Below are 10368 nucleotides of genomic sequence, written 5' to 3' on the forward strand. Positions count from 1 at the left end.
AGAGAGGTCATGAGGAGGGAGGAAATAATCTTGGGAAGGAAGGAAACAGAGTAACAGACCCTTGTGATAAGAAAGGAGAACAGGTAATACTGTCTGGGGAAGGAGGGGAACCAGCTGCAGGGGGCAGAGGCATAAGAGGGTAGTGGAATAGTTGAGAACAAAGGAAAATTTATAACTATGAGAAGCCATAACGAAATGCATTACTTGTATGCTAACCCATAACTTGTAGCTTCAGGGAGTTTTGTATGTAATGGCATGATCAGTATATAGAGGAGACCATCCATGGTTACAGAACCTGGAAAAAAAGAGATGATTTCTTTTCTATATTAGTATTATAGGTTTTAAACACCAAATACTTTCTTCTTTGTCAGACTTGGATGACAAATCACATTGTATTTCCGTCTTCTTCAAATTTATATGCTGAAGCCTTCCCCCAGTGTGACTGCACATGGATACCGGGCCTTTAAGGAGGTAGTTAAAATTAAATGAAGTCAAGACCTGCCAAGGTTCCAAGACTCACGCATTCCCTCAAAATGTCTTATTTCTACTTTCTGAGAATGTGATAAATGCATTACTGTTGCTTAAGCCACCTAGTCTTTGGTACTCTGTTCTACCAGCTTGAGAGGTCTAATACAAACACTTCACATAAGACCGGGAACTGTCTGCCGGATGAGAGCAAATGGGGAGTCATATATGTTAGAAAAACCTCACTCAGGCCACAGCAAGTAGAGCTAGCACACTAACATGCCATTGGCCCAGTTTCTACACTTTCAAAGACAACTGCAGAAACGTTACATATACCTGCCACTTTCGAATGGAATGTTCAGACAGCAAGATGTATCGTTTGAGAGTGTATATGTGGTTGCAGGAGCCAGGTTGGCTGTACATAAAACCACTGCAACTTTAAAGGGAGCACTGGGGCCACACGTAAACAACTCCGTGAGCCTAAGAACCTTACACATCTACAGTCTTGAAATCTCAAATCTAAAAATATCTTGTTGTGGATGGGGAGAGGTTGCCTCCTCTCACTCCTCTCGGGTCCCAAGTACAGCAGAGATCTCAGTTCTTGTGTTCCAGCAGATTTCGCACTGGGGGACAGGTGTGGCAAAGCAAGGTGTCAGGTTTATTTCAGCAGGTGAGAAAGCAGAAGCGCAGAGTAGGTTCCTTCCCCAGAGGGGTGGCTCAGTGGAGTGGCAGAGGTGCAGGGATGCCACTAGTCCCTAGATGTACAGACTTCTTGGTCTTACCTTACATCTCGCTATCTGTCAAGTTAAGTTCTTCTCAGTGCTGTGATGGACACTATAACCCAGAGCAACTTAGGGAGAAACGTCCTTTCGGTTCTCCATCACAGCCTATCATTGAGGAAAGTCAGGGCAGGAACTCAAGGCTGGAACTGAAGCAGCAGCTGTGGAGGAATGCTACTCACATACTTCTCCCCATGGCTTGCCTAGTCTGCTTTCTTGGACCACAGGCCCCAGTGACAGACAGCGCCTCCTGGAGTCCAGTCCTTCCCACATCAGTCATTCATCAAGAAAGTGCCCCACAGACTTGTCTAAAGGCAGTCCGAGGCAATGGATGCATTTTCTCAATCAAGGATCTTCTGCCATAGACATAACTCTAGCTTGTGTCAGGCTGACGGGAAACTAGCTAGAATACCACACTTGGGATAGCCTGGGATAATCTTCCTGGAATAGGAAGGTGTTTCTTAGAAGTTTTCCTTTTCTACAATTTAGCCTGTTAGGATTAAGATATAAGATTATGTATTAATTAAATGTAATAAATTAAAGATTACATATTGATCACTAGATAAAAGATTATGTATAAGGTTGAGAAGTTCACTAGGAGTAAGGTCAATGTCAATGGTGTCATGTCCCTGCTCCAGGCTGGAGGGTGGGGCTTCTTTCAAGGTTATTCTGAGCCCACAGAGACTGGCTTTGTGGTTTTTCCTACAACTCTGTCCCTCCTCTTGAATCTCTTCAGATTAACTACTCATGCTATAACGAAAGCCCTTGTCTTCCGCATCCTCAGCTTCACATTTTCTTTTGTTTATCTTTTAAACACATCTTATAATTCATCATATTAAAACACGTCAGTCTGTTGGAAGGTATCAGGATTCAAGATTTGAGTGGAGTGAATTACCAATATTAATGGCCGTTTCTTGCTTGTCCCCAGTAAGGATCCATATTTTGATGTCAGCCTTCATCAGAGTTTCTATGGTTTCAGGTACTTGGTCCTGTAATTTATCCTCGATGGCTGTAGCTCCAAGTAGCTGAAGATTCTGGGGGGGAAGAAGTGTTGAAAATTTGAGGTGGGGGGAAATAACTTTATTAGGTAAGAACAAAAGCTGAAATATTTTTTTTTTTTTTTTAAAGTCAGAGACAAAGGTAATTCACAGACTTGGGCATAAATCCCAAGCATCCTGCTGTTTTCTTTCTTAAGGATCCTTGACTTTAATCCAGTTGTTCTGGCTGAGAAAGAGATTCCCTGAAGCAGTTTTACTTTAACTCTTTCCAAAGTAAGAGTCTGATTCATAAATTAAAAAGAACAAACCAAATTTCTCTGTGTCTGTCTGTCTGTCTCTTACACACACGCGTGCACACACACACACACACAAAATGGCATTAAAAAGTTAGCTAAAAAGGAGTAGGTGGCTCTTAGAAACAAATCAGAGAGAAGCAACTTTTACCCATTTAAAAAGGATTACAGGGCTGGGGAGATGGCTCAGCGGTTAAGAGCACTGACTGCTCTTCCAGAGGTCCTAAATTCAATTCCCAGCAACCACATGGTGGCTCACAACCATCCGTAATGAGATCTGATGCCCTCTTCTGGTGTGTCTGAAGACAGCTACAGTGTACTTAGATATAATAATAAATAAATCTTAAATAAAAAAATAAAAAAAAATAAAAAGGATTACATTTCACTTTGCTGTGGTGTCAGGAAATACACCCTCAACAGAACTAAAAGTGGTAGGGAGGGAAGAATTAGCCGAGTGATAGCAGGAGTCCCCAAGAAAACACAGTTGGAGTGTATTCCACAGGGTCCTAGATTTGTGTGCTGGAAGGTGAGGCCAGCACAGGGCTGCAATGTACAAGGTGGCACCTTTCTCGTAAACTGTATAGTCAATGGATGAGAGATGCTGCAGTTTAGTTCTGGAACACCATAATACAGCAAAAAGCCTAGTGAAAAAAGTCACAGGAACATTTTGTCTTCTCAGTGACTGTGTGTTATGCTTATACTATACTTTAGCCCACATAGTGTCTACTACCAACATGTATGAAAAAGCAATGCAAGTATTTTTAATTATAAAATAACTTATTGCTCAAAACTGTCAATGGTCGCCCAAGCCTTCAGGAATCAGGATGTTTTTGCCAGTGAGCATCTTGCCTTGATGGTGATGGCTCCTGACACCTCAGCAGAGGCTTGCCAATTAAAATAAGACATTGGAATCTGCCATTGATTGGTTATTCCTCCCATGAACTGTTTTCTCTGCAGTCTGCAATGCTGTTTGACAGGTCTCTTATTCGCAGCAGAACTTTGCCAAAGTTGGACCTACTTATCTCCGACCCTGCCACTGCCTAACCAACCACGTCTCTGGAACATTCTAATCCCCTGTTATCATTCCAACAATTTTCATAGCGTCCTCCTCAGAAACAGATCCCACTGCAAGAAAGCATATTTTTTTCTTGACTACTAAAGGTTTTTCATGTGACTACAGAAATTTATTTACAGCCTCTAGATCTTTTGCTTTGTCCACCACATATGCAGTTATCCCTTCCTGGAAGTCTCGAATCCCTGAGAGTAGTCTGTGAGGGCTGAACTTACCCTTTTCCACGGTCTTTTAATGTACTGGTATTTTTTTTTCTCGTCATTTTATGAAGCACAATGGTATCTAGGATGGTGAATCATTCCCAGAAGCCTTTTAATTTCCCCAGATCGATCAGAGAATCACTCTCCACTGTACTGATAGCCTTTGTGGAAAGTTTTTCTTAAGTCATAAGACTTAAAAGTTGAGTTTGCTCATTGATTTGTGGGCTGCACAGTGAATGTTGTGCTGGCAGGCATGGAAACATTAATCTTCTTATGTTTATAAGTCTGTTAAAATCATTGGGTGACCAGGTGCATTGTCAATGAGCAGTAAGATTTTGAAATAGTTTTTTCCCGAGCTGCTATGTGTCAGTAATAAACACCAAATGTTCAGCAGGCCATGCTATACACAGATATGTCACACAGGCTTGGTTGCTACACAGACAGATTACAGGACGAGTAGATTACTATAGTATAACCCTTAAAAGTCCCACGACTTTCAGAATGGCAAATGAGCACCTGTTTACCTTAGTCACCAGCTGTATCTGTCCCAATGCGTCCCTTTGTGTGTCCCTTTGAAGTCAGGCATTGATTTTTTTTTCCCCTCTCTAGCTATGAATATTTTGGGTTGCTTTTCTAATTAGAAGCTTTTTTGATCTTCACTAAAAATCTGTTTGCCAATGTAGATGTCTTCAACTATTTCAGCTAGACTTTCTGTATATCTTCTGCATCAGCGCTTGCTGGTTGACCTTGAACCCCTATGTATGGAGACAGACTCTTCAATTGAAGGACTGTTGGCTTTAAACTCTTCTCTGCAGCTCCTTTATTTCTATTGCTTTCACAGAATTGAAGAGGTTAAAAGCTTGCATGGGGGTGGGGGTGGGGGTTGTAAATTCTACCACTGAACCACCAATGCCAAGAGCTTGCTTTGAATTAGGTTTTGGCTTATAGGAATGTTTTAGCAGGTTTGATCTCCTAACAAACCACTAAGACGTCCTGCACATCAGTTGTTGGGAGAGTGTTTTGCTTTAGTATCATTCATGTGTTCATTGGAACAGGACTTGCACTTCCTTGAAGAATGATAGTCACGACTTGGCTATTTGGTGAAAAGAGAGAAGCTTTTAGCCTTTCTTGGCTTGAGACATGCCTTCCTCACTTAGCTTAATAATCTCCAGCTTTGGATTTAAAATGAGGGATACTCAGCCCTTCCTTTCGCTTAAATACTTGGAAGTGACAGTAGAGTGAATCTACTTTTAATATTGTAGTTCAGAGAGCAAGTCGCATGGAGTGGGAGGGAGATGGAGGGGTGACTGGCTTATGGAGCCACAAGAACACACACATTTATTAAGCTTATGGTGTTTCAAAACAATTACAACAGCAAAGGTTACTGAACACAGATTACCATAACAAATGCGGTAATCAAGACAAGTCTGATCATTACGCAATAGTCAAGACAAACATCTCAAGAATTACCGAGGCTTAACACTGAGACATGAAGTGAGCACATGCTACATGTGTGTGTGTAGTTTATGCCTGTATCAGCTGGGGGTACATCTAGTTGCAATAGAAAACTCTTCACCATGATGTAGGGGAAGGTTTGGTTTTTCTCACGTAAAGTAGGTAGTGACTAGGAATGCAACCATATCTCCACATTCAACTCTACATTCCATCTAATATTTCAGAGTGGCTGTCCCTGGGCACAGCTAAAGTGGCTATTCCGAAGTCGAGAGCAAGGAGTCAATACCAAGTATATCTGTTTCTCATTTGGAAAGCAGAGCACAAGCCTCAACATATTTCCAAACAAGGCCAGTTGGACAGGCTATGTTACAGGGCTGAACCTAATTATGTTTTTAGCTTGCCTCGCCTCCACGCAGAAGATGGGTGGGAATGAGTGCTAGATTAGCCCGCCAACAGCCTCTTCCACAAGTAATAGAGGGCCAAGTATATGAAAGGTACTTGTAGCGTATGTCTATACCTCCATCCCACCTCCTACCTCATCCCTTGTCTAGGGACACCTGCCTCATACAATGAAGCCAGATTATACTGCTGCTCCTCTTAGCTTTCTGCTCAGAATTCTGCTAACTTTTTTTTTTTTCTTTAACACGTTTTCACTTACCATGCCGATTGAGCCCTTACAATAGAAAAATCTGAAGCGGTACAAAATCTGTGTGTGTTTGAGTACCAACATGATGTCACAAACGGGAAAACCTATACTTGACCTCGGGTGACAGGTGGTGGTCAAAATGTAGGTGCAACAAGATGTGGATAATTACAACACAAAACCACCCTCAGTCATGTGAGTGAGGAGTATATGAAAGAAAATGAATTCTGTGTTTCGATTTGGGTCTCACTCCCAAAGAATCTCACTATGCACACAAGTCCCAAATCTGGGAAAGCAAAATAAAATAGCAGACAAAACTCCTGAGACACTTTGGGTCTGAGCATGTCAGGCAAGGGACGCTGAAGCTGTGTTAAGATCAGGCGTTTGAATGTGGGACTCTGGGAGGTTTGCTGAACTGTGGGGTCATGTTATTTATCTTTGCATCCTGATGGCATTGAGAGTGAAAAACCAAGATGAAATCCAAACCCAAATGTTCCAAAATATTGCTACCATTGAGACCACGTTTTTGTTAATGGGCTCCGAGTCCCCTGGACAGCTGTCAGACATACTTGATGTACAACATTTAGCGTGGCACAGAAACAGAAAGGCACATCTCCTTTTTAACAGAAGATAATACTGTATTATCTCGGATAGGTAGCAGATTTGAGATCTATCATAACCTGGTGAATAATTATCACCAAGTTCAAGGAGAAGAGGCAGAGAGGTTTAACATCCACGATGTAGCTTTCCTGTTGCCATGTTCTAACATGCACACAGTGACGCCATCAGCTCTTGTATCTACTTGAGGGTATCTGCAGTTACATCATTCTAGCTCATATCCCCTCGAGAATAAAGATGGAGCTGTGCTCAAATCTTAAATATCCTATGGGAGGTGTGACTAAGGGAGGCCCCTGTAACATCAATGGAGATTGTTCAGAAACAAACCACTGGAAGGGTCTAAACTAAAAGAAAAGGTTATTTTTTTTGTAATGTGTTTCACGAAACACTGGGGTAACTAAATAATTAGTGTGAGTCAAGATACAAACACAGTCATGTGAGTTATATGAACACATATATTTGTGTAGTTTCCACTCTCCTCTAGGGAGGAAAATGAGCTCAGAAAACATATAGGTGCACATTACCACACACAGAGCTATAAAAATGAAATGACTTCACTGGAGAGATCATGTTGAAATCATATTTGAAAGAAGGAAGGTGTCTGGTTTTATCCTGGCAAAGAGAGACATTTTCAAGGTAAGCAAAATTAATTTAAAGAACCAAAGATGTAGGGTCAGTCAGGTATGCCACGACGGTGGTGAGCAGGCTAACATGGCGTGCGTAAGTTGCTATTCTTTTTCTTTTTTTTAAATTGGATATTTTATTTGTTTACATTTCAAATGTTATCCCCTTTCCCAGGTTCCCCTCTGCAACTCTCCTATTCCCTCTCCCCTTACCCTCCTTCTATGAAGGAGCTCTCCTACCCACCCACCCACTCCAGCCTTACTGCCCATTTCTCTACGCTGGGGCATCAAGCCTTCACAGGACCAACGCCCTTCCCTCCCATTGATGCCAGATAAGGCCCTTTCAGCTCCTTCAGTCCTTCCCCTAACTCCTCCACTGGGGTCCCTGTGCTCAGTCTGATGGTTGGCTACGAGCATCCCTATCTGTATTGGTCAGGCTCTGGCAAAGCCTCTCAGGAGACAGCTGTATCAGGCTCCTGTCAGCAAGCACTTCTTAGCATCCACAATAGCGTCTGGGTTTGTGTCTGCATGTAGGATAGATCCCCAAGTGGGGCAGTCTCTGGATGGCCTTTCCTTCAGTCTCCGCTCCACTCTTTGTTCCTGTATTTCCTTTAGACAGAAGTAACTCTGGGCTAAAATTCTGGAGATGGGTGGGTGGTCCCATCCCTCAACTGGAGGGCCATGCCTTAATCTCTGAATACGGTCTCCACAGGTTCTCCCTCCCCTTTGTGGGGTATTTCAGCTAATGTCATCCCTGTGGGATCCTGGGAGGTTCTTACTTTTCTAGCATCTGGGACTTTCTGGTTGCTACCCCCAGTTCTCCATCCCCCATTGCTATACAGTGAGTGGCTATCCTTACAGGAGTTTTTACACATGTGACAAACAGTTCTGAGCATCCAGCAGAACTGCAGCTGTTCTAACTGGGTATGGATAAAGAAACACTGCACCCCAGAGGCCATTCACTTCCCTTCATCCCAAGAGCCCCCAGAGAATGGCAGTCACCATTGAGAACGGCAGTCGCCACTGTCCCAGGAAGCTGTCCTTTTCCTCTGGAATCATTTAGTGTGCGAGTAGGATCATGAGTGACAGGCTGCTTTGCTTCTGGAAATTAATATCTTTAGCTACACAGCTGTCAGTAGGAAAAAAAAAAGATGTGAACTTTGTGTGCTTTTCCCGATCACTGCACCAAAGTATTCAGGCAGTAATCAATTTCATCCCAAATATGTATTACTTTACACAGATGGCCATTAATGGCCACTGTGGGAATTATATATTCAGAATGTGTTGAAACTCTAGAAAATTCCCATGGTATTTATAGAATGAAAAAAAAAAATCCTAAACGGTAATTTTACTTTCAAAATGTCACCGTGCCAAAAGTTATAAAGGTTTTGGGTTGATGACTCTTTGACATACTATGCATTTAGTTATCAAAGAAAAATTGTGAAATAATATTTACTTACCTACAAAAGCCCTCAATAATCTTAAATTTTTTCCTTTGGAGTCTCTAAAGTATGCAGTCTTAATTTGTAAAAAGGGAGATAAATGTAAAATTCCTACCCTAGTGAATATAAAAACCATTATATAGAATATTTGAGTACTTCAGTTATATGCCAGTACCACATATTAAGACAGATCGAGAAACTGTGTTTTTCCTGTCAATGCATATGCCCTCTATTAAGCAACGGGCCTTTGAAGGGGCTTATATTTTCACATTAGCAAGCAGGTCATCAGCATTTAGGCTGTTATGTTGTAAGTGGGGGAAAACCAGAATAATTCACACTTCTGAACGTAGCATGGCCTGTCTGGGGGCAGTTTCTCTAAAGATAAAGGTACAATAGTGATATGCAGAATTTTATACATGGAGTAAACACAGGCATAACCTAGCGAGACACAGGAACCCTGACGTCCGTGTAAAATAGGACTGTGTCTAGGAAGGTGAGGATGAAGCAACACCTAACATTTCCGAAGCAGGAGGAGGTTCTAGATACCAGGAGGTAGGATACACTATCTGGAGTCAAAGAGAGGAACAGCTGAGCTACGACTGTAGGAGCAGAGCATCACTGAAGCCAGAGGGAACAGATGGGAAGGTGTTTGATGCCAGCATTACGTCTTTAAACATTTACCTCCGATACAGCCTTTACAGTACTCTCCTCATACAATGTGTTTCAGCCCCAGTTCTGAGCCATCCTGCTAGGGTTACCTGATTCCCTGTTTCCACAGGCAGGTCCTAGTTTCACATTTAGAGATGAGCTGCTCATTCATTCATTCATTCATTCATAAATATCAAGCAAGGAGGGAGATCAAAGCAAGATATTGGAGATACAATTGTGAGCTCTTTCCATCATGAAATTTATAATGTATCAAGCAAGCCAGGCATGGCGGCTCATGCCTGTAATCTTGGCACTCAGGACACAGGAGGAGGAGGAGCACAGTGAACTGGAAACTAGGTGGGGCTAATGTAGTAAGTTTGAGAGTGACAGCCTATCTCTAAGAGAAAAGGGAAAAAGTATTGCTGGAAACTTTGCTGTGCCTTGCTTTGTTCTCAGGGAGGGTAAGTCACCTTAGCAGGCATTAGAATGCTTAGGGGTTCAGTGACACACATTGGGGGGGTCTCTACACATAGAACTCATTTCTCATTTGACCAGAGCTCACAGGAGGTGTAGGAATGTGCAGTTCCTCATAGTTCCCTATAGTTCCCTGAGGACCTCACTCTAAGAACTGTTGATCTGGAGGCAGACTGTCAACCTGCTTTTCTCTTAAAAAAATTTGTATATATATATATATATATATATATATATATATATATAATATATTTATATATATATATAAAATAGTTCAGGCTCAGAGGGTCACAATTCCCTGAAGGAACTGAATTTCATCACTGTAACCTAAAAACAGCTAAAGACAGTATGTAAATAGACAGAGGTAGTTATGCTCCAGTAAAGAAAGGTAGAGGGTGAATGCTGCCTGCCATCGGGCTGGCGTGAGCAGACCTGTAAATGCAGAATGCTTGTAGTTGCTGCGTCCCAGCACCTGCCTCCTTTTTGACTGGCCTTGTTTAATATCTACCTTTCTCTTTGGCCTGGCTTCCGGTCTTCTGTTCCCAGGTCCTTCCCCTCCCCCTGCCCTGAAATCCTACACTTCAGGAAAAGCTACAAACTGGAAACAACCCAGATGTCCCTCAACAGAGGAGTGGATACAGAAATTGTGGTACATCTACAC

General features: G+C 42.2%; 1 protein-coding gene across 8 annotated transcripts in view; it reads right to left on the reverse strand.

Moving 5' to 3' along the window:
• Atp8a1 (ATPase phospholipid transporting 8A1) overlaps positions 1–10368 on the reverse strand; it is a 226824-nt gene that overhangs the window by 89919 nt on the left and 126537 nt on the right. For all 8 annotated transcript variants that reach the window (XM_031342535.1, XM_031342537.1, XM_031342534.1 and 5 more), the window contains one exon: positions 2140–2278. In XM_031342535.1, coding sequence (XP_031198395.1) covers positions 2140–2278 — 139 coding nt within the window. The remainder of the gene's footprint in view (positions 1–2139; positions 2279–10368) is intronic.

The sequence above is a fragment of the Mastomys coucha genome, unplaced genomic scaffold, assembly GCF_008632895.1.
Source record: "Mastomys coucha isolate ucsf_1 unplaced genomic scaffold, UCSF_Mcou_1 pScaffold22, whole genome shotgun sequence".
In the NCBI taxonomy this organism is placed as follows: Eukaryota; Metazoa; Chordata; class Mammalia; order Rodentia; family Muridae; genus Mastomys; species Mastomys coucha.